At 39.2% G+C, this 27,877-nt stretch overlaps 2 protein-coding genes across 4 annotated transcripts in view; one reads left to right on the top strand and one right to left on the bottom strand.

Annotated features, from left to right (window-relative positions):
- Nucleotides 1-20,194, top strand: part of LOC126198585 (E3 ubiquitin-protein ligase Iruka-like) — a 135,920-nt gene extending 115,726 nt beyond the window's left edge. Inside the window, exons 6-8 of the mRNA XM_049935026.1 lie at nt 5,860-5,975; nt 18,439-18,551; nt 19,417-20,194. Of these exons, the coding sequence (XP_049790983.1) occupies nt 5,860-5,975; nt 18,439-18,551; nt 19,417-19,537 (350 nt within the window). The 3' untranslated portion in view covers nt 19,538-20,194. The remainder of the gene's footprint in view (nt 1-5,859; nt 5,976-18,438; nt 18,552-19,416) is intronic.
- LOC126198582 (DNA helicase MCM9-like) overlaps nt 19,936-27,877 on the bottom strand; it is a 138,673-nt gene continuing 130,731 nt past the window's right edge. For all 3 annotated transcript variants that reach the window (XM_049935019.1, XM_049935020.1, XM_049935018.1), the window contains one exon: nt 19,936-21,719. In XM_049935019.1, the coding sequence (XP_049790976.1) occupies nt 20,626-21,719 (1,094 nt within the window). In that variant the 3' untranslated portion in view covers nt 19,936-20,625. The remainder of the gene's footprint in view (nt 21,720-27,877) is intronic.

The raw sequence follows: 27,877 nt of genomic DNA, 5'->3' as shown, positions 1-27,877 counted from the left end.
AGATAGTTTCCTCATATGCACAGGCACACAAGCAAGTATAAAATGTTTTAATATGAGCTTCAAAGCTATTGAATAAATCATATGCACTGAAATTTTTAAAAATAAGTGCATAGACTGGTCAGTGAATTAGATATTTCCTTTTTGAAGAATAGATTCTAACAGAGTCTTTTAACATTTCTTGTTGTTTATTATAAATATTCTTGCATGATACTTGTACAACAGTTGTATATTTTGTCCATGTGGGTTTTATGTGACTGATAGCATTTATAAATGCAACAACTATTTAGCAATATTAAAGCACAGTGTTAAGTGAAATTTTATGTGTATATGCAACACAAATTTCACTCGTGTTTAGCTAAAATATAAATAAAAATTTCTGCGAAGTTGGTCTTCTTCATATTGTTTCTTTCAAACAGATAATCACAATCACATTCACCTTTTGTGCATATCGACTTTGCAAACTTAGCGTTGAAATTTGCCTCTTTCCATGATGTCAAATTGCGTTGTTCCCACAAAACAGTCACTAAAGATCCTGTGCCAATGAAGAGCTAGCGTAGCACAATGAAATGGAATGAAACAAAAATAACAAAAGTGAATGCTATGGATATTAGGTCAGAAACTGCTTAAAAAGTTGGTCAGTTCATAACTGATAGTCTCTCTCTCATGTCATCTTGAAAAAACAGGACTATACAAAGGACTCCAGCTAGAAATATCAGGACACTGTTGAAGCGTCGCTCAAAAACAATGCATAATCTTTTACAGAAATTTTGTTTGTAGTCTGTGGTTGTGAGGGAAGAACTTGGTGCATAATCTTTTACAGAAATTTTGTTTGTAGTCTGTGGTTGTGAGGGAAGAACTTGGATGCCACAAGGATTATTATTATGAGGCAGGATTATCTCTAGTATTATCATAATTGGGAGGAGAGAGTATGCGCATGGTGATTAAAAGGACATAAAGGCTGACACATGTGTGTATTTTAAAACATCAAGCCATTGTGGTGGTTATATAACCACTCATGGATGCGTTGTTGTCTTACAGGAGGTGAAAGACTTCAATATTTAACAGCATTGTAGAAAGCTAAGGATTTTGTGGATGTCAAGCTAAAATACTCGACAAGTGCGGAATTATGAAATTAGCAAAACATTTCTAGGCCTTTTTCGCAGCTTTAAGCAGAAAGTCAAGCGGTTTCAAACTTTCAGGATACTGTACTATTTAACAAAACCTGTGTCATATAAAATATTATTACAATAGACTGCTTATTCCTGCATTTTTTTTAGGAGAGGTAAAAGTAAGAGTAGCTTCTTGGTGCTAACACATACTGCAACAATTGTTTTTCAGGCGAGAGAGAGAGAGAGAGAGATAGAGATAGCAGCAGCATCCTAAGGAATTTAGTTGTGGATATCTTAGGACCGTGATGTATTCCCGTTTAATATAAAGTTTTTAATTTTTTACTGCATTTTGTAAGTTTCTGTTTATATTAAATTCTTTATCTTTTAGTTGTTGTAAACTTATCAAAGATCGGATTTTTATCGCAGTGAATCAGTACTATGCAGATGCATATTACCTTAATCTGCAATAGTGCCAATGAAAACATATCTTCCACACATTTCATGGTTTTTATCTTAAGAGAGATACAACAGTACCTAACATGAAGGAGTTCAATTACCATCTGAAAACATTCACTCTTAATAAGAAATGAGGATTTTCTTAAAGTTTCATGATGTTTAAAGGGTTATGAGTTGTTACATCATTACAACTGTGATAAAGTCAAACAAAATTATTTTAAATAATTTTAACCAAAAATTTGTGGAACTGAGAAGAAAATTAACGTCACTAGAAGTTTTACAGCTGATTGATGGGTTTCTTCAACCAGTTGCACTTTTTTACGTACATTACTTTCTGCAAGTTGCAAAATGTGCACAACCTGACATATTTACTGTAATCTAAACTAGAGCTTGAATTTTGTGTCATAATTTAGAAGATGCCTGTTAATTAAAATCTTATAAAAACCTTCACCCTTATGAGCCTCAAAAATACTACAAGGTGTATAACTTTGTTTCCCCCGTTTGCCGATAGGTGGCGACAACGGTAAGTAGCAGTTGAAAGAAACAGATCGCAGACGTCAGGCAGTTAGCTTTGACCTTGGTCAACATGACCGCATTCAAACATTAGTCGATTTGTGTCTGCATCATAAAGTTGTTCTTGATTGAAAATGACAATTTACGAGCCTAATTCTTGTCATTTGCGGGAGGTGTTACTGTTTTATTTCAATATGAAGAAAACAGTGGCTGAGTCTCATCGAATGCTTTCAAGTACGTCTGGTAAGGATGCTGTTAGTGAAAGAACGTGTCGTGAGTGGTTTCAATGCTTCAAGAACAGAGATCTTAATTTCGTAGACCGGCAGAGTGGTGGAAGAGAGAATATTTTCGAAGATGCTGAATTGGAGACATTGCTGAGAGAAGACTCGCGTCAAACTCCAGAAGAATTGGTGGCACGATTAGTGGGAGTGACACAGCAAGCCATTTCAAAGCGTTTCAAGGCTATGGGCATGATTCAGAAAGAAGGAACTTGGGTCCCGTGTGACCTGAAACCAAGAGACGTTGAATGTCGTTTGTATGTTTGCTTCAGAGGCACAAACGGAAGGGATTTCTGCACCGCATTGTGACTGGGGATGAAAAATGGGATCATTACGATAACCCCAAATGCAAAAAATCATGGGGATATGCCGGCCATGCTTCCATGTCGACGGCCAAACTGAATATTCACGACTCCAAGATCATGCTATGCATTTGGTGGGACCAGCTCGGTGTCGTGTACTATGAGGTGTTCAAACCAAGTGAAACAATATCTGGTGCTCATTATAGAATGCAAATAATGCGTTTGAGCAGAGCATTAAAAGACAAATGGCCGCAATACAACGCATGGCCTGGCTGACCAACGCGTCCGATCTCATGAAGAAGTCACAAATTGGATCGATTTGTGGATAGCTTCAAAAGATTAACAATTTTTTCGATGTAGGATTTTCACACTGCCCGAAAGATAAAGTAGTGGCCAGCGATGGAAAATACTTTGAATGATACATGCATAACCAATTTGTTTCATTAAAGCCTCAAACGTTGGGGAAAAAATGGCGGAGGCAAAGTTGTACACCTTGTATTAATTTTCTCCTCCTCCTCCTCCTTTTGAAGAGCCACAAGATTATTACCCTGTCGTACTCTTGTTGTAGTAAAATATCAAAGTAGTTTAAAGTTAAATCCAATTCAGCCATGCTTTTGTTGCTGATTGTGTGCTGAGGCTGCAGCCAGGGCCGCACATTGTGAAAAAGCAGCGGCTGCAGCTGGGTGGCTGTCACAGTACCATATACTAGAATGACAAAAGGGGGCAGGTCTAGCCACAGTTACAGGCAACAGCCACATCAGGACAACAAACCATAAACTGAAATAAATTATCATACTTCTCTAAATGCCTTTGGATTAAATGGTATCAAATCCTTGCAGTGACGTCTTCTGTTGTCATAGTCAGATGAATCTTGTAACCAATGGTGTTCTCATATTTTATACAGAAATCAGCCGAATTATATTGTATTGAAGACATGCAGATGCCAAAGAATTTAACAGTGATCATATTCATGTCTGCAATGAGGAGTGCTAGTTTGTAAACCAATCTTTTTGGACAATAAACAGCACTGCATATTCCTTTAAGTATAGACTACTCACCAGCTTTGCAGCCACTGTCCCAGTTAGTTGTTGCATAATATGACCTGAGTAACTTCCTTGCAGATGGTATTGTAGTAAGTCAGTAGATGGCATATGTTTCTTTATATTGTCAAACATAATTCTGTGAATGTTTGTGTTTGAGAGGTAGTGATTGGCAACTGTAGGTTAAATCTTAATATTTAATGTAGCATTAGTGCTATGCGCAGAGTTCTGGCAATGTATGGACTGACAAATGTAAAAGTTGTCATATCCATGTAGAATGTTACAAATTACGGAAATGCTCTAACCAAGATTTACCAGGCATAGCACATCTTTTATCTTCTTGGGAGGTTGGAAAATAGGTTGAATGTCTTATGTGCCTTTTATTGGTTATGGATTCATAGAAAATAAGCAACACAATAAATCTTATGGTGATTCAACATCAGCATCTTTTCTTTTTAGTAGTTAGCACTAACTAAATGTCTCACACACAATAGCCATTATTTTCAAAAGGCATTCTTCAGATGCATTGTTTCAGAATCCAGGTTATCTTTGTCAAATACTGCTGTATTCATATATTTATAATAATTCTCTTCTGGGATAGAATATGAAAACTGTGCACTTAGGTATAAGTTAGGTTGCATTATCTTATAGTATGCTGAGTGCTAAATTACTTATCTGAGTAACATTCCTTGTAGTGCCTACAAATGGCAATGTGACACAAACTATGTATGCTGATGATCCAGAATATTAAGATACCTGCTCGATAGTGTGTTTGTCCACCTTTGGAATACAGTACAGCAGTGATTCTGCATGGCATGGATTCAACAAGTCAGTCGTAGCTGTCTGGAGGTATATGGCACCAGGCGTTTAAACACAGTTCATGCAATTCCTAGAAATTTACTTGCTGGTGGATTATGAGCAAGGAGCTGTTACCAGACAGTATCCCAGATGTGTTCCATCAGGGTCAGATTAGGAAGATTTGTTGGCTGAGAAATCAATGTGACATTACTATTGTGCTTGCTTCTCAAGTCCCTGTAGCATGATTCTGGTCTTGTGATACAGACAATTATTCTGCTGAAAGACTCAATTGTGGTCAGGAGAGACATCAGTCATGAAGGGATTAAAGTGATTCGTGGAAGACCAGATGAATGTCTCCCAAAATATAATCCTGCCTCTGCCACCCCGCGTATGTGGTGTAGTGCATGTTTTGAGTAACCACTCTCATGGTGTTTTTCTATCTGGACACAACCAACATGGTGCGCTCTGAAACACTTTTGCCTGCGTGAACGTTGTACGTGGTCATCACACATCGCCATCTGTTCTGCTTTACAAAATGGGCAAGCCTCTGACCTCCACGTTGTATGTCATCCAATAGCTGTTGCATCACTGCCAGTCAACGACACTCCTTACACTCATAGCACATGAACAGCTGGCCAGCTTTACCATTTCTGAGTAGCTCATTTACAAGCAACAGGTTATAATATTCTGCCCTTTATCAAACTCACTCACCGTAGTCATCAGGTCGCAGCCCCAATTTCCTGGCTGTCGGCGGCGAGTCTCTTCGAACTTTATCTTTGTACAGCTCTTTCTTATGGATTGTATGAGTCATTTCCCCATTTGCATCCTGTATTGCCACTAGAATAATTCCCCATTTGTCTCTGATCCATTTATATACTTTCCGTACCGCTTCACGTGCCTGCAGCACTCCCATGCTGCATTGTCTCACAGTGGGCAGTGGTCATAATGTTTGGGCTTCTCAGTGTATATAGCACTTGAGGCGTTCTTCGATGAGGAATCTTACCACATATAGTGAAGGTAAAAGTGGAGGTTTGCTACAGAATTGCTAGAATATTTGAAAATGGCAGGTAAAATGATGAAAATGTAAAACAGTATATTTGGAACAGGAAAATGGCCCATGATTCTCGTGCTTGAGTGTCATTTAGTGGTCAACTTTATTACTATGAATGCTTTGGGTACTTGTACCACATTATTTCTCCTGCTGTTAACAAAGAAAAGAATATAAAGACAAGTGTGGTCTTTCTCCAGGAAAGCGAGTATGATGAGATAACCATTGAAAGGAATGGTATTGGTTCCACTGAAGCTGTTGCTATGTCACCCATGCAAAAGATAAGTTCTCATATTAATTCTTTACTTTTTTCAGGTAAAAGTCTGCAATGTTCAGTTTGCTGGGAAGACTTTAGTCTTGATGAACATGTTCGCAAGTTACCATGTGAACATGTGTACCATGAAAACTGCATTATACCATGGCTCGAACTGGTAGGTTGTCGTTTTTTTTAAATATGTATATAAATATTCTATAGTGGATGGGGTACTGTGGCTGTTGGTGCATCCGATCATGGTTTATCATGCATGGTCTATTTCATAAAAAACTTTATTTTGCAATAAAGGGCTGATAAGTTGTAAAAAAAAAAGGAATAGATAAAAAGTCAAAGCATCTGCATGAAGTGGAAATATTTTGTTGAATTTAAGCCATTGTTACTTTTAATACCGTGTAAACGGCCAGTTTATATCTTTATATACTGAAAACTGAGTTGTTCCACGCCATTTCAATAGGTTTATTGCAAATTATCCATGAAACGGTGTCAAGTAATTCTCTCAGTCAGCACACTTTGAATTATTCAGAAGTATGGTTAGTATAGGCTTTACATGAAGATGAAATGACTGATGACAAATTGTTGAGACATTTTTTAAAATTGTTATCATATAATAGTGGAAGTGCTTAATTTATGACCTTGAGTATTCCCATTTATCACTGACACAGCAAAAATGTGGTTATTTTACCAGATTCCTGAATAGTGTTGTGGCAGCAGAACAAGATTTTCGTATGAAACTGGTTTCGCATGATTTATTCTGGCTCAACTTGTAACTCGATACTACTTTGACCCTACAATTGCATATGTTTCAAACACATGTGCTCCTTAATTTCTCTTGTACTTTTTGTTCATGAACTGTGTGTGCAGCATGACATGTCAGATAACAATTGTAAACAAAGTTCCATCAAAACGTTTGGAAAGTTTGGTGAAACATTGTGATAAAGCGATAGTTTTGTATTGCATTTACATTTTTACCTGAATGATATTTTGACTCTAGAGGGAGGCCCGTTCTCCCCCAACTTATCATGAACATTTGAACAATTTTCCCCAAAGTTATAATATCATTACGTAACTTCCTCTCTTGAAGTTTCATAAGCTGATGTGTCTCAATTGGCAGTGTATTTCAGGTACATGGTCTTCTTGCCTTGAAGGTACTTAACAACTGGTGATAAGACGAAGGTTGTTATAATTTGTCATGGGACAAAATAACATCTGCAAGTTATCTCCCGCCCCACCCCAACCCAAAGATGTTACTTTTATGCAGACAATATTATGAAAAGGATAGATTGCTACTCATCATATAGTGGATATATTTAGTCTGCCAGGCACAACAAAAAGGTCACCAAATAGTAAGCTTTCGTCCAAAAGGCCACCTTCTTCACACACACACACACACACACACACACACACACACACACACACACGACCCTTGTTAAAGGCTGCCGAGGTCAGCCAGAGACAGTGGTCTGGGGTGTGTGTGTGTGTGTGTGTGTGTGTGTGTGTGTGTGTGTGTTTTATGAAAGCTTACCTGTTTAGTAGTCTTCTTGTTGTGCCTATCTGCGACTCAACATATCCACTGTATGATGAGAAGCAATATATCCGTTTCATGATATTGTCATTATTCCATCCTGGATTTTCCATTGTTTTACTTTTATGCAGTATTTTCACGTTCTCAAATCTTTGGCAGTGTTAGATATTAAGTCTGGTCTTTAGTTATAGCTTCCATGATGGAACTCTGTTTTCCAGGATATCTAGTCTTGGAACACTGTTGGATTCTGTGGTCCATGGTCTGTGCAGTTTTTGTTCAGTCACATTTGGGGTATTGACAATACCCTGTCTATATAGAGTAGTCCTAGTTTTGGCATGGCATGTTATAACCCTGTCTGGGCAGTACCATACCTGTATGGGTAGTTCAGAACCTGGAACCTGTATAGTGGATTTTTGTTATCATTACAATGGAAAGTCTTTCCTCTTCCAAAAGAAGGGTTGACACTGCAACAAGACCTAGTCTTCCCATACAGGTGTGTGGGTCTTCTGGTGGGAGCACAGAGCATTATCCTGCACAGTATGGATTGGAAGTTTACTTGGGGATTAGTGGTGTATGAGACTTGTTGTGTTCTCTAATGGTGACCTGTTACCCCATCAGGTCTGGCAAGGTAGTGTCTGCAGTGAAGAGAGTTTTGGTGTTGGTGTTGGTGTGGATCGGGTATTTCATTTACAAAGCACACTGACTCAATTAGGTGTATTCCTACATTAATGAAGTGCATACACCGGCACCATAGTTTACAGCAGACACTAGGGACTATGTTAAGCCTTCAAGGCAAGAAGATAATGTTCCTGAAATGCACAGGCAATTGAGACAAATTAGCTTAAGAAACTTCAAGACTTTATAACGTTGGGGGAAATTGTTCAAATATCAGGGGAAAACGAGCCTCTCTAGACTCCAAATCTTGCTGAGGTAAAAATTTAAAAGAAATACAGGACTGTCTCATAACTTAACGTTTTACCACACTTTCAATGGGAACTTTGTTTAGAATTGTTTATTTTGTATTTGTTGGGGAATGATGAAGTGGGGTGCCAAGGTAGTTTGGATAGTGAATGTGTTCTGTCAGGTACTTGCATACTGAAACGTAGAGCTTTGATTCTGCCAGTTGCTTATTAAGGTGGAATGCATACAATGCACAATGTCTGTTCAAGCTGGATTTCAAAACTGTCACCACTGCTTGTAATATTCATTCAACTTTCGCAGATCTGTATCTACATGTTTTGTTTGGATAGATATGACAGGCACACAAAAAATAATGAAAACTTTGGTAGTTTTCGGACAAATACTTTAATAAGCTATAGTTCACTGACATATGCATGCATGCATGCATGCATGCATGCATGTGCATGCCCTCATGCATGCACACACTTCCGTGTTTGTACTTTAGTTCCTTGTAGGATTTGTTTGGAAGTTAGCCTATTTTTTCTGTGCCTATCAGTTACACAATGCTTCAACTATCCAATGAGTTTTCGCCGTTAGTTAGAAATTACTTAAATTGTTAATAGTAATCCTTGTGGGAGCTCATTTTTCATTAATAGCAATTTATTTGTATTTTGTCTTACAGGGACTCTGAAGTACTGGTTTTTAGGATTTCTTAAGTCAGTTGGTAAAAACGGAACTCTTATAAGAACACTTTGTTATCTGTCAGTTAAAAACCATTTTTCTCAGGAATGGGTACACCTATCAAGTTGAAATTTGTGCACATACTGATGTCTATGGTCCCTTGGTGGTATAAAAAATTGAACCTTCTAAGTCTGTGCAATAAAAAGATACACCCATTTATGTCACATACCTCAACATTCGCAACTTGCTATCAAAAGCTATAGGGAACTTCCTGTAGGCCTAGAATCATGAAATTTGGAAAAAGGAAGTTTCACAGTACAACAAAAAACCCCAAAAACTCGGGACCTTTGCCTTTCGCGGGCAAGTGCTCTACCAACTGAGCTACCAAGGCACGACTCACGCCCGGTACTCACAGCTTTACTTCTGCCAGTACCTCGTCTCCTACCTTCCAAACTTTACAGAAGCTCTCCTGCGAACCTTGCAGAAGTAGCATTCCTGAAAGAAAGGATATTGCGGAGACATGGCTTAGCCACAGCCTGGGGGATGTTCCCAGAATGAGATTTTCACTCTGCAGCGGAGTGTGCGCTGATATGAAACTTCCTGGCAGATTAAAACTGTGTGCCCGACCGAGACTCGAAATCGGGACCTTTGCCTTTCGCGGGCAAGTGCTCTACCAACTGAGCTACCGAAGCACGACTCGCGCTCGGTACTCACAGCTTTACTTCTGCCAGTACCTCGTCTCCTACCTTCCAAACTTTACAGAAGCTGGAACTGTCAGTGTAAGAGTTCTACTCACACCAGTCCAATTTTTTATAATGTTCTCCATGTATCTGAGAAGTTTTGGGATGAAATTATTCTCTCTAGCTTCACAAGCCTTCTAAACCATACCATGTCAGTAAGGACAGTCAGCTCCTCAAAGAAAACTACTGTAGGTGGTCTTAGAATTTTGTTTCAGTTGAGTGTCAGCAAGGGTAATTCTTGTTCACAGCAACTAAGGTTATCCCTAAAGCCACCTTGTTCAGAAGGACAGACACTGTCAGCATATTTGTATATTATATCAAAAGGAAAATGCACTTGAGTTTGTTATATTGTGTTACACGTAAACCTCTCGAGCAGTTTGTAACGTGTAGTTAAGCTATGAAAATCCAGTGAAGACAATGCAAATTACTGCCAGTAACTTGTTTTAGTATGACAATAGTTTTTTTATAACTGTTTTAAACTGGTTTGGTATGTGTCCCAATGTTGGAATGTCAGTGTAAAAATTTTCAAGCAAGGATTGAGCAAGATTCCCAGTTTTTTTTAATGAATTGTGCAAACATATGATCCATTGTAGATACCCTTTTTGTTCCCAGTGAATTTAGTCTTCTTATTTTCTCCTTTAGTAAAGTTTGTCATGAGGGCATTTTCGTTTGCTGTTTAAGGATAGTGATGTTGTATCTCAGAAGAGATCATGTTTTTCTGCTTGATTGTGCGAAACCCGTTATGGTTTTCCCCTTTTCCATTCTCTCCGTATTAATTTACTGCGGTAGTTGATGTCCAGGTTCCCATTCTTTCATGGTCGAGATAAAACTTGTGTGTTTCAGCATTCACCATGGGATGCATTCTTTTGAAACCCACGAGGTAAGAGGGTCATTCTAAAAGTAAATGATGTTTTGATCTAACAAGCGGCGCAATTCTCTCCTCATACTTCGCAGTATACCCTCAGACTTCAAGAAGAATATAATAATTCCAATCCCAAAGAAAGCAGGTGTTGACAGATGTGAAAATTACCGAACTATCAGTTTAATAAGTCACAGCTGCAAAATACTAACGCGAATTCTTTACAGACAAATGGAAAAACTGGTAGAAGCGGACCTCGGGGAAGATCAGTTTGGACTCCGTAGAAAGGTTGGAACACGTGAGGCAATACTAACCTTACGACTTATCTTAGAAGAAAGATTAAGAAAAGGCAAACCTACGTTTCTAGCATTTGTAGACTTAGAGAAAGCTTTTGACAATGTTGACTGGAATACTCTCTTTCAAATTCTGAAGGTGGCAGGGGTAAAATACAGGGAGCGAAAGGCTGTTTACAATTTGTACAGAAACCAGATGGCAGTTATAAGAGTCGAGAGGCATGAAAGGGAAGCAGTGGTTGGGAAATGAGTGAGACAGGTTTGTAGCCTCTCCCCGATGTTATTCAATCTGTATATTGAGCAAGCAGTAAAGGAAACAAAAGAAAAATTCGGAGTAGGTATTAAAATTCATGGAGAAGAAGTAAAAACTTTGAGGTTCGCCGATGACATTGTAATTCTGTCAGAGACAACAAAGGACTTGGAAGAGCAGTTGAACGGAATGGACAGTGTTTTGAAAGGAGGATATAAGATGAACATCAGCTAAAGCAAAACGAGGATAATGGAATGTAGTAAAATTAAATCGGGTGATGCTGAGGGAATTAGATTAGGAAATGAGACACTTAAAGTAGTAAAGGAGTTTTGCTATTTAGGGAGTAAAATAACTGATGATGGTCGAAGTAGAGAGGATATAAAATGTAGACTGGCAATGGCAAGGAAATCGTTTCTGAAGAAGAGAAATTTGTTAACATAGAGTATAGATTTAAGTGTCAGGAAGTCGTTTCTGAAAGTATTTGTATGGAGCGTAGTCATGTATGGAAGTGAAACATGGACGATAACTAGTTTGGACAAGAAGAGAATAGAAGCTTTCGAAATGTGGTGCTACAGAAGAATGCTGAAGATAAGGTGGGTAGATCACGTAACTAATGAGGAGGTATTGAATAGGATTGGGGAGAAGAGAAGTTTGTGGCACAACTTGACTAGAAGAAGGGATCGGTTGGTAGGACATGTTTTGAGGCATCAAGGGATCAGAAATTTAGCATTGGAGGGCAGCGTGGAGGGTAAAAATTGTAGAGGGAGACCAAGAGATGAATACACTAAGCAGATTCAGAAGGATGTAGGTTGCAGTAGGTACTGGGAGATGAAGAAGCTTGCACAGGATAGAGTAGCATGGAGAGCTGCATCAAACCAGTCTCAGGACTGAAGACCACAACAACAACAACTTCGCTGTATCATTGACCTTACTAATCATTTGCACCTATGTGACACCAAGCAGGAACAGTTCTTTACTTTTTATTTGTGCAACTTTAAAAAATATGTGACAAAATTAACTATACCATCAAGTGTGAGTGTAATAGTTTCTGACTGTAAATTTGGGTAGGGTGAATGTCTTTTGCAGACAGGTAACCTAAGTTTATGGAAGTGTAATAAATGGAGCTTCCGTTCAGAAATAGTGCATAATGTTCAGTGGTAGACAAAAGAATATCCATGCTGAACGATCAAACTGACCGTTAGGATTGAGGGGGGGGGGGGGGGGGGGATCAACAGGATAGACCGAGCTTGTGCTTTTTCTGAAATTTTACGATCAGCTCTTCATTAAATTGTTAGTGGCCACTTGGGCTATAGAAAAGTATGTGTCTAGTGGTTTCCTCAACTTACAAAAACAACAAATGGGACTGGTAAGCACCGCCAGTCTCCTGTCACCGTAAGCTCTGGGCGTGCTTCAGTGACCACTGTGCGGCGCGGCAGTGGAACGTTGTGTGCCTCAGGGAATGGGGATCTTGGCTTGACCGCCCGGATTGCGAGGTCGGAATAAACCTTTATAAAAGAAACCTCAATCTCAAGGTATGCTGCATGCTGAGGAGATGCATGGCTGTTGAGGTGGAACAGTTGTTAGCAGGCAGCCTCTGGGGAACCTGCTGCACCTCAGTTGTATGAGGATTACTCAGGCGTGTGGGGCTCTGTCTGAGTGGACCCTTATTTCCCTAGTTGCTCATGGGACCGAAATGCATCCTCAGAAATATTATTTTCCTTCTCCCAGCATAATGAGTGGGCCACTGAAGGGTACAACACCCCAACTAATAAGAGGGCTCGAGTAGCCAACCCTCCAGACGCAAGAGTAAGGCAGCACGCAGCAGTAAAGAGTAACAGAGCACAGGATAGTAATCGGAATGTGTTTTTAGTAATAAAAAAGGAAAGAAGGTATTTTCGATAAGTACTCGCCATTTTACATCCAGAAGAGCTTAGCAGGAATTGCTGGGACTTTAAAATCTGCAAAGCGGTTGCGAAGTGGGTTGCTTTTGGTTGAAACATCCAGTTCCCAACAAGCTGTTGACCTACAGAGTGAAAGTGCCTAGGCAAATATGCCATTAATACAGAGCTTCACAGCACTGTGAACTTTAGCAAAGGTGTTGTATCATGTAGGGACCTTGTTATTTAACACTCGAAGAACTGAAGAGTGAGTGGGCTCCGGAGGTAGTTGTGGATGTTCAGAATGTTACGAAAAGGGTGGATGGAAATCTGGTGAAATCCTTCATTTTTACCTTCAACACCCTCAAACTCCCAAAGCACATCAAGGCAGGCTTTCTTCGCCTAAACCAACAGCCTTATGTCCCAAACCCAATGTGCTGTTTTAAATGCCTACTTTTTGGGCATACAACCCTCGGGTGTAAAGGAGAAGCAACGTGTGGCAACTGTGGTAAGGCCGCTCAAGAAGGAGTTTGTTGCTTGTCTCCAGCTAAATGTATCAGTTGCTTTGGACAACACCCAGTTGGGAATAGGGACTGCAGAATCTTTCTAGAGGAACGCAAAGAACAGGAAATAAAAACAACTAAGCGTATTCCCTATGGTGAGGCCAAATAGATTTAAAGGTCAAGCAGCCTCCCACGTTTGCTACAGAAGCCTACTCCGAAATCTGATGCTTCTGTGCAAATGGAAGTGGTGAGTATTGGCACTAACACCTGCGCGTGTCAGTGCACTTGCAAGGCAGCAAGTGTTACAACACCTGTAGCCCCACCCCTCATAATATCAAACAAAATTACTGTGGCCAACTTGAGGGAGCCCCAGGCACCTCCAATGGCTGAAGCTGTTCAGAAGCTCAGCACGTCAATTACCACTCCTACTCCGGCTCAAGCAAAGCCTACAAAATAGCGAAAAGCTACTGTAAAGCAGCAAGAGCAGGTAAAATCAAGTGGTAAACCATCCGACCATGTCGATGTGATTTTACCTGATGCTTCATCTGACTCTTCCCCAGTGCTGATGGAGTATGTGGTATGTGTGGGGCAATCATCTCGACCCACAACTGCCCCGCCACCTGCTGCTGTCTCCCCACCCTGGCGGAGAGACAGGATGAAGGTGTTACCCCGTGATAAATGGTTCCCATACTTCAGTGGAATTTGCAGGGGTTCAGGATACATGAGGAGGTACTTCGTCTGCTCTCTCAAGGTAGACTCCTGTGTCTGTGTCTCTGTCTCCGGGAGACTATTTTCCATCAATCATACACCCTTGAGCTTCGGGGCTATGTTCTCCACAGAGACGACAACCTGAGTGAAGAGAGAGCTAGGGTAGGAGCAGGTATTTTTGTCAGTACTGACTACCACTCCTCACCTCTCTCCCTTACAATGAATTTACAAGCTGTTGCCATATTGGTGATCTTGCATCATCCATTGACAATATGTTGCTTGCCTTCACCTGCCGCCACATGATGTGCTCGACGAAGAGGCTCTTAGTGACCTCCTTACACAGCTCCCCCACCACCTCATCATCTGTGGTGATTCTAATGCACACAGTATACTTTGGGGCTTTGCAACTACCTGTCCCGGGGAAGAGCAGTTGAGAGGCTTCTGAGGTCATTGTGTGCGTATTTGCTAAATGCAGGACAGATTACGCACTTTTGCACTGCAACTGGGTCGTTTTCTGCCACCGAGATGGGTGCTCCGTAGAGCAGATTGGAACCACCTTGTCCCTTGGTGGAGTGATGAATGCCGCTCTGCAATCAGGACTAGACACGCGGCTCTGCGTAAGTTCAAGTGTAAGCCAACTGCAGAGAATCTTGCAGCCTTTTGGGTGGCGAGTGCAAAGTGTTGCTTGATTGTTTGAGAGAGCAAGAAGAGGTCATGGCAACAGTTCCTGAACACCATTAATCATTCCACAAAGAGTTCTGTTGTATGGGAGACCATCAGGCGAATTTCTGGGAGAGGTGGGAGGTGCCCCATGGCTGCTGTAATGCAGAATGGCGCTCTCGAAACCAATCTGCGAGACATTGCCCACATGACAGCGGCCTATTTTGCCACAGTTACTACAACTGCCAGTCAGGGTCCAGGTTTCCAGCACCATAGAGCGGTTGCTGAGAGGAGCAGTTTGGACTTCCGGTCTGCCTCTGATGAAGATTACTACTTGGAGCCGGATTCTGCATTGATACATCCCCCAGTCACTATAGAATTCATTACAGTTTGCTGCAGCACCTCACCAACCAAAAAAAAGGTACCCTCCTTGCACTGTTTAATGCCATTTGTGCATCAGGTCACTTTCCCAACTCATGGCCAGTTTGATTCCTCTTTTAAAATTGGGGAAAGACTGTATGTGCCCAAGTAGCTATCACAACGTTGCCCTCACTATCTGCCTTGGGAAGACCTTGGAGTGGATGGTCAACTGCTGCCTTGTCTGGATGTTAGCATCCAGGAAATTCCTTAGTTGCTTTCAGTGTGGGTTCAGGAGGTATCGCTCCACCTTTGATAACCTGGCCCTCCTGGAGGCAGCTATACAACAGGCTTTCCTGTGTTGACATTGCCTTTTAGGTTTATTTTTTGACATCGACAAGGCCTACGATCTTATCCTCAAGCAGCTTCACGACGGGTTTTCATGGTTGTCTTCCCATTTTTATTCGGTCCTTTCTCTCGCTGCGGTATTTTTTATACCGAGTTGGTGACGTTCTCTCTGATCGCTTTGAGCAGGAGAACAATGTCCCTCAAGGTAGTGTGTTGTGTGTTAAGTGTGACTTTCTATGCCGTAGCTATTAATAATATTATGTCAGCAGTGCAGAGTCCTGTCTAGTGTTCTTTGTTTGCGGACGACTTCTCTGTGTTTTTCTCTTCTTCCAGGCTTGCCACTACAACATGTCTGTTGTAACTCACTGCCGGCCAGTGTGGCCGAGCGGTTCTAGGCGCTTCAGTCTGGAACTGCGTGACCGCTACGGTCGCAGGTTCGAATCCTGTCTCGGGCATGGATATGTATTTGGATGAATTGGTGTAGAAGAGTGGTTTTAAGTTTTCAACCAAGAAGTCTGTGTTTTCTTTTTAACCATTCTCATTCCATTTTAAACTTTCCCGAGTTGAGGATGAGGGACAATTATATAGACACAGTGAGGTTTCTGGGTCCCATATTTGAGAGCAAACTTAGATGGTTGCCACATCTTAAGGACATGAAGAAATGGTTGCTTAAGGCTCTCAGTATTTTAAATTGTCTTAGTCACACTACATAGGGAGCAGACAGGACTTGTCTGGTCCAGTTTTATAGGGCCTTTGTGCGATCTCAGCTCGATTATGGGTGCACGGTCTGCGAGACCTCCTTATTTGAAAATGTTGGACACGGTGCATCATGAAGGCATTCAATTGACCACTGGGGCATTCAGAACAAGCCCCATACCAAGCTCCTGTGCAGAGGCTGGTAAACCGCCACTTCACATCAGTGACTGGTGCATACGGTGCGCCAGATATATAAAACACTGTCCAAGCCATACAAACCTGCATACCGTACCATTGCTTGGCTTCCACTGGCATGTCTTTTTCATACCTGGCAATGAGCAATGAGCCCTATGGGATTTGCACCCAGGATCGCCTTTTAGAAATGTATGTGGCTGGTCTTAATGTTTTATGTCGAGGTTGGAGCAGATTTTCACCTTGGCTCCTCCAGAAACCCAGACTGTGTCGTTGATGTTTCACTACTGACGCCCCTGCTTCAATGTGGGTCCACACATCATTTTCTACCCTTTGTTACATGTGTTTCATTTTAGGTTTTATCTTTCTGTACCGGATATTTTACTGACACTCGTCTCAATCTGCTTTTGCATGGGCACTAAAGACCTTGCCGTCATGCGCCCATATCACCATATCCATTCATCCAAAGGGGGTCTCTACTAACTTTCCTCACTTGCTACGAAAAGGATGGCAACACAGTTTTGAACCACATTGTTACTAATGAAGAGACTTGGGTTATGCATAAAGTCAGGAAGCAGAACCAGTGAATTCAATGGTATCATTCTAAACAGTCATACAAAACAATATGCATAATGTACAAATGTGTAAGTACAGTATCCAATTTGAGAAACATGATCACTGTTTCTGTATTGTAAGCTGCTTCTCATATCTATAACACGATTTCATAAACATCTCTGTGGCCACACCTCTTTACAGTTCTATAGACGGCTATAATTTCTGCCTAAAGCTGTTGTTGCTTAGTTGAAAGCTGTCAAAAGCACTGCCATATGTCGGGGATTTCTTTAAGTTGACTCGACGGTAAAAGTATCTTAGTGCTAAAGAATAAATATATTAAAACTTCGCGAATAATGTGGTATTTGCAGTGTTTGACATCATATCTCTTGAACTGTGTGTTGTACAATGATATATTTGTGTAGGTACATTCAGCAGCTTGTGTGGATACTGTCAGTGAAACATTTTACAAATAAAGTTACTAGCAAAGAAGTCATAAATTTAAACGTCATGCATGACGTAGCAGTTCCTCAGGCATCTCAGTGTTTGACATCATATCCTCTGAACTATGGTAGGCAGCATTGTGCTGCTTTGTAGTACTGCTCGCCCACATTATTTTGCTTTGATGAAGAATTTGCTTTGGCAGTTTAAGTGATAAGTTTCTGAACGTCCATTTTATAGCCTGGATTTGGTTCAACAACTTTGTGGCAACTGAATATGCAGAAGGCTTATGAAAGCTTGTTGAGGACGATGAATAATGTGTGAATTTAAATGGAAAACTATGTAGAAAAGTAACTAAGATGCAAAAATATGTTGTAAAACAATGTAAGAAAAGTTATCTTAAATAAAAATATCTGGAGAAATAAATGTTCTTTTCTTTTAGAATGGGGCCTGTTGTGTTGCATTTTGCAGTTCCTCCCACACAGACCAGAAACATTTACACATTTTGTTAACACAGGGTTGGCTCCAGCATGAGTGGAGTCTATCTCTTTAACATAAGATACCTAGTTCACCTTTCTGAAACTTGCACTGTCTTTTCTAGGCAGCTCTGATTATTGGGCAGCTGTATCGCGATATTTTCAATGACCAGTCATCGGTGTGGGCTGCACCTTTTTGTAGTTTCCACACAGATACAAATCAGAGGTCAGGACTGGTAACACTGTGGCACTGAGCTGAATGAAGGTTTCCTATCTTTGTCATCAAACACCAAATAACAATCTACCTGTTCCATCCAGTTCATCAGTGCTTCACTGTTCTTATTGCAGCATGTCCTCTGGTGCCATTTTGACTAAGAACATCAGCCATTAATCTTCAAACTGGTGTATTTAACAGAGTAGGTGCAGTCTCTCATTTTCTGGTACTATATGGGAAATGAAAAGCTACTGCATAGATATCTAAATGTACCAAGAGACCTATCATTTATGTCACTGCTCTCTAGTTCCCAAATCTACCTTCCATGTTATGATAAAAAATTGGTTTCAGCACGGGACCTGTCCAATTTGTAGAAAGACTCTTGGAGAAGATATTGAGGAGATTAATAATACACCTAGTAGCCCTGTATCCAGTATGGCCTCAAGTTTAGCTGCACTGATAAGGTAATTAAAATAAATGTTAACCTGTTATGTTTATACTGTATATATACATATATATATGTGGTACAAAGAACCTGAAAATTGTTTAACTGATTTTAAGCCTAGTCATTTCCTGCTTTTTCACTTTGTAACTTTGGAAGAAGAAAAAAGGAAAAAAAGCACATACACACATGATATCTGGATTTTGAGCAATTATTCTTCAGAAGTAGAGGCAAGAAATAGTATCTGTTTATGTTATCACTCACTTAGCTTTTGCATTTATTCTCTTTCAGCAGATAAGTAAATGTTTGAAATATTAACTTCATGCTCTGAAGAACAATGCAATTCAGTAGACCAGCAGTCCCACTACTTTTCATGTGTGTCTCCAGCAGTTCATGTTAGTTATCCATCCTCTCTGTTGTTGTTTGTATTTTGTCAGTTAATGAGTTAACTTTCACGTTTGCTCCGTTTTGTTAATAGTAACATATGATGGATGTCATTTCGAATGTGACTTGCATGGCTGTTAATTTTTGAAGTTTCAGAGTTCGGCATGTCCACCCCCTCCCACACGCACATGCACAATTGGGAAAGTTCTGGCTTGACATTGGTTGATCAGTAACAACATTGAATTTATAGGGAACACCAGACATCACACAAGTTCGTGTTTTGTTTGATAATGATACAAATTGTGAATGGAATACAGAAAATGTAATAAGTTAAGTCAGCCACTTGACTTCACTTGCATTTTTCTTCAGAGCATACTGGTTTCCACATCAGTTACCACTAGACTATGGAGTTCTTGTGTTTTGTTCTATTAAGTTAGCATCACTTTACAAACTTTAAGATCATGTTATCATTTGTATAAGATTTATTTTTTTCCATTCTACAGAGCTGGCAATGAGTCTATGGGAGGTCGAAATTCATTGGGTTCATCATCTGGGACATCCACGTCCAGCAGTAGTCGCAGTACTCATCCATCAGACTTCAACATGGATTTAGAATTTGATTAGCTTTGAAGTACCTGTTTCTTGAATTAAACTTTAATCCCACTCATAAACTCATAGCAAATGAAGGTACTGTTGTTTGTTTAGAAATGAATAAATTGGATGTACTCAGCAAAGTGCTCAAATTGATGTATAGTAGTTATTTATGATAGCTCTTCCCATATGGAGATGTTTAGTCCCCATCATTTTGGAAAGTATACTTTGTGTGTATCATAAATTTCATTATTAGCTTGCTTAACATGCCTTTTTGCTGCTTGAGTATTTGTGTGGGACAACACTATTAAAATTTCATTTTGTAAGATACTCGCTAAATAAGTCACACTGTCGTCAAGAACAGTAACCAGAACCTGTAGCGATTCTTACATGGACATGTGAGAAATTGACATAAGGGTGATTGATTTCACTTTTGAATACAGGCATCATGATGATACAGTTACAGTATTTATATTTAAAATATTATCATTTATGAACATTCAGAGGATGCAATAATGCTACATTTGGACATCAATAATTTGAATCGTTTACATGGCAGAATATTTCTTCTCCTATTTACCAGTGAGTGCTGCACAATCCCACCACTTGCTTCGTCATACATAGTTAAAAAAAAAAAAGCTTTGTGAGAATTGTCACACAACAAAAATTAACCTGATGGACATTACCAAACATCTAAAATTTTAATTTTTTAAGTTCAACAATCAGTGGATTAAAGCATATCTGTATGTTTCTTTTGGCTGTAAATATCAGACTTGCAGATTCATGCACTGCTGAAACAAAGAAAGTGCAACAAACTTTTGGTTTTGGTGAGAGCCTGCTAATTAAAGGAATCTCAAATCAAATGTAGAATACTGAGATTTCCATTATTTGAATATAAAACATTTTATTATTGTCACAGAACTTATCAGTTATCTGTACATATGGTGTATACAGCATATAACATCGAAAGTTTACATAAGTTAATGGGTGAATATTTGTAAAATTGTCACTGTAAAAATATTGCTTTACTTTATACATTGCTTTGCTGTAACCAAAATAAAAATAATAAATGATATCAAACATATATTTTAGTAGACTCCTTACAAAATGTATATATTTTCTCACAAACTTAAATCCTCATCATTGAATTCATTTTCTCTTTCAAATACATTCATCTTAGTTGCTGCCAAATAGTTTCCTTTCCCTGATGAAATGCAAGTTAAGGTCATTGTCTTTTCTGGTTTGCTTTGAGTATTATCAAAATTTAAAGCAATATCAATACTCTCAGCAGAACCCTCTGACCATGTTAAAGCATTCTTTTTGTTAGATTCATTTACCCGAAGCTTCTTAGATAACACTTGTGAAGAGGTAAGGCTCCTGCCAAAATTTACTAAAGAAGTCAAATTTAATGTCTTAGTAGCTGGCTGTTTATGATGTTCTTCTAGAGTTTTGTTAGTGCTTGGAGATGCTGAGTCTTCTAAACATACCTGCATTTGTTTAGGCGTTTCCAGCTGAGAGTGCAAGTCTCTGCGTTCTGATGTACAAGGTTTCTCACACTGTGCTTCATTAGAAAGAGTTTTCACCTGTTCACCGTCAGATCTTCTGTAACCAAATTCTCGCTCTAATACTTCCCTGCTGATGCTGTTGTCTGGGGGAATGTTGGGATGCAATCTGTCTTTAGTTGCTGTAATGTCTTCATCTTTATTTACTAAAGGGCTGTTATTATGGGTCTTTTCTGATTGTGTGTAATGAACATCTTCCTGGTCCACCTCAGTATTACCTGGAACTGAAGGATTTACTTTACTCTTCTTCACTGCACTGGTTTTGTTTTGATCTTGTATATCACCAATTTTTGTTTGTAATAATTTCCTTTTAGATTTTATTCCTGCAATTTTTGATTGATATTCTGCTGTTTGGCAAGCATTTTGTACTTTTGTTTTTCGAATATCATCAAACACTTCTGTTAGCCTCTGGGAGACTGCTAGTGACTCTAATGTTGGAAATGCATATTTCCTTGAAGGCCCTCTTATGGGACTAGAAGGTGCATTATTTTGTGCACGTGTTTTACTCTCACACTCAATTGCATGATGATTACTGCTATGTGGCTTAGTGTGTATGGAATTATTCTCTGTATAAAAATCCTTGTGCACATTGAGTGATTTGAGTTCTTCTGTCAAAATAGCTTCCAAGTTCAACTGCCGCAAAATCAATGTGGCTGAAATTAGGAAGAACAAACAAAAAGATTGATTTACAACTGCAATGTTCTGTTATAAAAGCAGAAAGCTAAATTATTCTCAGGTGTCATGAACACAAGAGACTTATTTTTCTACATTCCACTAATTTAAACAGGGTAAATCTGATCTCTACTGACAAAATATAGTAGCATGTTCATGGATATTTACTGAGTATTAGGGACCTATAGTCTCCAGTTGCTCTTTACAGAGGTAATAATTTATTTGGGTTGTCAGCAAAAATAACTTTTTTTGTTAAAATATCTTTATAACAGTGAAAGAGCCCATGAAATGCAACATCCTTCAGAGACATAAGCACTGTTGCTATGGAAACAGTTCATCAGTGTCACTAAGCTGCTCTTCCACTGCTTTCAGTGAACCCATACGGGAAGTGCACATTGGCTGACTCATTATCAGGAAAACTATGTAACACTGACAGAAAAACAATTCCAAGAAGTACTGAAAGCAAGATTGAGGGCGAAGAATTAATTGGCATTGCTGTGGTTAACTGTTCGCAGAAACACAGTACATACCATTGGTATTTGCACTGATGCAAACAGGGGTAAAAATCAAAACAGTTAATCTGTGATGAGCCACCAGAGACCATGCATCCCTTATACCAAAATCCTCTGAAATTTTTCAGTGGAGAGTTTGGATTCATCCTCTATACAGTTTCCAATACTTCCCACCAACAACAGTAAAGCATATCTAGAATTTTAGGCTACAGCCTCCATTAGTATGACAACACTAAAGTGAAACATCTTAAAATTAGAGTATATTTTATTTAAGATTTAACAATTTTGGTTCAATTTGCTCTACTAAACTTCTTGAATCCAAAAGTTCAAACAATCCAGAAATACTAAATAGATAAATATTAAAGATTCAATCTCATTATAAACATGGAATTTTCACACAACACAAAAAGGAGAGGGATGGGGAGAAGGTAGAAGATATGAAGGCCCCCTCTCTATGCGTAGTTTACATATTAATATTTAAGTTCCCTTAGTTACATGGTTTGTCTGCATAAGTTACAACAATGAGCTGTGAGCAACATGTGGCTGTATCAGATATGGTTAATTTTTGTCCCGTGATTATTGTGTGTGTTTCATCAGCAGAGTATTTTCTTTTTGTGATTGATTTCCATGTTTCCAGCTGGATTGGTTATTCCAAGGACACTATAATTAAGAAATCAAACTTGAGATGGATGAAAGTTCCAGTTAAAGATTTTATGCGCCAGAATTAAAAACATTGCGGGAACACACAACAAAATATTGTCACAGTCACTGGAAAACAAGCACTAACCAGTGTGCATTGCAAGTGTCATGAGCTGCATGGGTGTAAATTATGGTGTGTTGGCAACCATACCTCACAACCTAGTTGGAATGCAAGCTGTAAGTGTGTTTAAGACCATTGCTTGGGGCCTCATTATGAAAGTGAATTGATCACTCACTGCAATTTTGTATAGGGGAACTATCAGTCCACCAATAGACATACTTACTGTACTCATCAGAGGAGGAGTAGTCACAAGATGCAAAGATATCCCTATGTACTACACTTTATTTTACCCCGACTGTAACATAATGCTTTTTGTTTTGTAGGGAAGACCCAATAATTGCATGGAGGGGACAACATTTTAACCAGGGCCTTTGTTGAGATTTCTGAAAATATGAAGGTTCCCTGTTTTAGTGTGTTAAGAGAGAACTGTGGAGAAACTAGAGATGTAAATGGTTTAGAAAAATCATATTCCAGTTTATCTGCCTATAAGGTGTTCCTCAAGGGCCTGTGTGAGGTCGTGGTACTTTTCAGTGATACAAAAATATTTTTGGTTGAGATAACATGCTTCAGAATGGCAGCATTGGCATGCCAGAGAGGAGAAAAAAAAATTGTTCCATCTGTTCATCATATTAATGATCTTGATAATATTATCTTTAATTATAATAATCCTCATTTCCAGCAATATAAAACTATTTTTGGTGTGAGCAGTTGCAATCACAAATCTATATTAACATTGGAACTCCTTGGATTTTAACCCTCATAGAAAAATATGTACGAGGCATATTCCAAAACTAAGGTCTCGTGACCAATATTTAACTGATGAAGTTTATCATACGCAGTGCTGTCTGCCGACTCTTTAGGAAACTACCACAGTGTTTGTTTGATTCAGTAGTTGTTTGCAGTCTGCTCTCACAGACTGGCAATGCCCAGCACAATTGTAGATCCTGCCACTTGTGAAGAAAATGGTGTTAAGAATTACAAAATGGCCTCCCAAATGTTAACGATGAGCAGCGGAATAGCAGGCTCAGTATTGAGACCAATAACATAGTTGATCAAGTAAAACAAAAACTTTAATCGGCAGCTGACTGTTAGTGGTCTGGCTAATGAATTCCAAAATTGTTGCTCGAACCTCGATTTATAAAACTGTCACTGAACAGGTTGGCTGTCACATACTGTGTGCAAGATATGTTCCAAAGATGCTCACTGATCAGTACAATGAGTAAAGAACGCATAGTGCATGGAAGGTTTTGGAGCACTGTTTTTCCACATTATTATGTGTGATGAGATGTGGATATCATGCAGAATTGGAACAACAGTCAATGCAGTGGCACCATTTGTGTCCACTCAAACCAAAAAAAGTTTAAGCAATTTCCATTCTTGATTAAAAAATGATGGCTACTGTTTTTTGAGACGCCCTTATCTGTTTGATTGGTTTCATGGACCATGGATCAACTATTACAGCTGAAATATATTGTGAAATGCTAATGAAAGTGAAGTGTGCAATCCAAAATCAAGACAGCTGGAAATTGTTAACTGGCATAATATTCTGTCATGACAATGCACGTCCACACAACACTGCCAAAACCAAGGAGAAGATTCAAGATTTTCGTTGGGAACTTTTTGAGCACCCTCTGTACTCTCTTGACCTTACACCAAGTGACTATTTCCTCTTCTTTGGTTCAATACCCAGGTGGCATACTTCTATGCAGAGTGCAGTGTTACAGAAAGTCTATAGATGTGAATGGGGATTATGTGGAAAAGTAAAGTAGATATGTAGTAAAATATTGCTGTCAATAAAACCTTTTCTCAGGTGCTTATATATAACCAGATGGATCTTAATTTTGGAATATACCTTGTAACAGGGGCAAGAATTTGTAGGTGTACCTCTATACGATATGTGAAGCTCAGTCACATTAATGCTGCTGTGAGGAACTACATCTCAGAACCAAACTATATATAAAGGAGACTAGTATTTGGTGGTGCCTTTCTTGGACAGAGTTCTTCCAGAAGTATGCATAACAGATTCAGTGCCTCAATCTGTGACCTACCTTATCACACTAGCCCCTGCTTTAGGATGGTGACTGTAAGATGAAGGGTAATGGAATATGCTCATTGAAACTCAAACCTTATGAAGCAATTTCAGAGTAGGATTGATATGCATAGCTAGTCTCTTGGAAGTGGTGAGATACGGTGTTCATAATTGTATTGTATGTAAGATGAGGTGTGATTTATACTGAGAGTGAGGTGTATATTCAGCTGACAGCCCAAGATAGAGATGACATCTCTTTTTCTAATAAAGTCAGTTGGATGAAATTTTATTAATTGGAAACAAATGATATAATGGGCCAGGGGCACTGAAGGGATACAGGTTCACACACCTAAGAGTTTGTGAACCCAATTTTCAGTGGAGAAGTTCTTTGCAACTACATATGACTTGACACTTCGTGGCAGATTAAAATTGTGTGCTGAACTGGGATTCGAACCTGAGGCATTTGCTTTGCGCCGGCAAATGCTCTACTTGAGCGAGCATGACTCACGACCCATTGTCAGCTTTATATCTGCCAGTATCTCATCACCTACTTTCCACACTTCACAGAAGTTGTGAGGACATGTGAGTCATGCTTCAATAGCTCAGTTGGTAGAGCACTTGCCCGTGAAAGGTAAAACTCTTGGGTTCGAGTCTCGATCTGGCACATTGTTTTAAACTGACAAGAAGTTTCACATCACTGCACACTCCGCTGCTGAGTGAAAACTCATTCTGGAAGCATATGCCTTGTCTGAGCAGAACAGAAGCAAAATTGTCACAGGGAAAGAAAAAGATATTAGATATGTGGTACTGTCAATTAATTAGAGAAATTTCACTGTCAATTAATTAGAGAAATGGGACCAGATGTAATATGAGTAAAAATGGCTTGGGGGGGGGGGGGGGAATTCAGATCAGTACTTGGGATCTGGAATATGCTATCTGAATGTCTTCAAGTATAAGCAAAACAATTTGATAGCTAGGTAGATAATCCAATTAAAACTGAGAATTTTAATATTTTTCGCACTAATCTACAGTTCTCAGAAAAACTTACATATGTAAAGAAAAGCAGTAAATTTGGCACCTTATATGAGTCACATTATACTACTCTTCTCAAATTATCATCATCTTTAATTTTCAACTTAATTCCTATATATTCCTCACTCCAGCTGTACTGCCAAATGTGTGTTCTAAATCTTTCTTTCCTTTAAGAGTTTCTTCCTTTTTTCAACAATTAAACCAGTTTCTTGATTTCCCTATAATCCTTTTTCATTTTACCTCCAAGTTACATACGAAACTGGTGATCTTGGCTCTTAACAATATTATGAAAAGGATGGATAGCTACTCACCCTAAAATGACATGTGGAGTTGCAGAGAGGCACAACAAAAAGCCTCTTACACGTTGAGCTTTCAGCCAAAGCCTTCTTTACCATACTCATTCACACAAGAAAGTACACCCCTTGACACATGACCACTCTCTCTGACCACTACAGCCAGAATGCAACTGTTGTGTCAATTGTATTATGCATACCATCCTCATTGTTACCCTTACTGTTGGGGTGGCTGGAACACTTGCACAGAGTGGTACTTGCATGGAGGCCCGGGCTCTTGCCGGGCTAACTGGCTTTTCACAGGTACAGCCACACTAAGAAGTCTAGCAGTTCAGTACAGCTACCTGTGCAAGCTGGCTCGCGCTTGCACCACAGCAGTGAGCAACCACGCATCGCTTTAGGGCGGCTCATTAATGTGTTTTGTGCCAAATTTATTTTTAAGACTCTTGTATTAATGTGGAAATAATGAGAAATGGCAATGAAATTCAACATCTTTTTTAATATTTTTATGGCACAAAGAACATGGGCCAGCTAAGTGAGAAACAAGGTATTTCTTATGACTATTGCACCCTTATGATGACTGCCATTTTAGGACGTAATTTAAATTGATAAACATATTACATTACCATTTTATTTAAATATTAAACATAAAAATTCAGAATGTCAAAGAATATTACTTATTTTACTTTTCACTAAAGGATCAATGCCTGGTACCATCTTCTGAGTAATGTGTTAATTCGAAGCCATGCTCTTAAGTCTACCAATGAGCTGCTGTGTCCAGTTTTCGTTCTCTTCATTATGTAAAAAAGCAGCATGTACATGTAAGTCTAAACAACATGATCGTAGCTGCAGACATTTAAAGTTGTGAAAATTAACATTGAAGAAACAGAAGTCAATGAGATTAATCTTGCTATGAAACTATAATCACCCAAATTTTACACTTCATGTGTATAAGTTTTAGGGCAGCTGAGATTGCACACTGTCAGCATAACCCAAAAATTAGTGAAACTGCATGACCTTCTGCAAGCTGAAAAGCAGTTTATGGTAACTTGATTTAACTGCAGATTCATTCATTGAGTGTTCCTCCAGAAAAAGCAAAAAATGTATTTTTGTAGTGAAAATATTGGGAAAATTATTGAGATCTTTATTTCTCTGCTCCTGCATGATGAATACTTTCTTCAGTCACACCACTTAAAAGCCCCCCCCCCCCCCCCCCCAGCTTCTCGCTGTTAGCCTTCCATGTGTCCATAATCTTTTGCATGGATGCTATTGTAATGTAAACTGAATTTTTTTGTAGTGTTCAAAGTTTTGAAGTACATCAGTAGAACACTAAGTGTATGAAAATACCATCACATACAATAAACATACAGACTAGGCATCCTGCACTGAGACATTGATGTTAATGTGTCTTGACTGCTTTGAAGTTCCTAACCCGATCACTATTCTACTTTTTTAATGGGAGATTCCACCCTAAAATTTCAATTTTTTTCAAAACAAAATTTAATGTCTATTT

Source organism: Schistocerca nitens, chromosome 8 (assembly GCF_023898315.1).
Source record: "Schistocerca nitens isolate TAMUIC-IGC-003100 chromosome 8, iqSchNite1.1, whole genome shotgun sequence".
Lineage (NCBI taxonomy): Eukaryota > Metazoa > Arthropoda > Insecta > Orthoptera > Acrididae > Schistocerca > Schistocerca nitens.
Note: the sequence above shows the minus strand (reverse complement) of the source record. Positions and strands in the feature narration are given on the sequence as shown.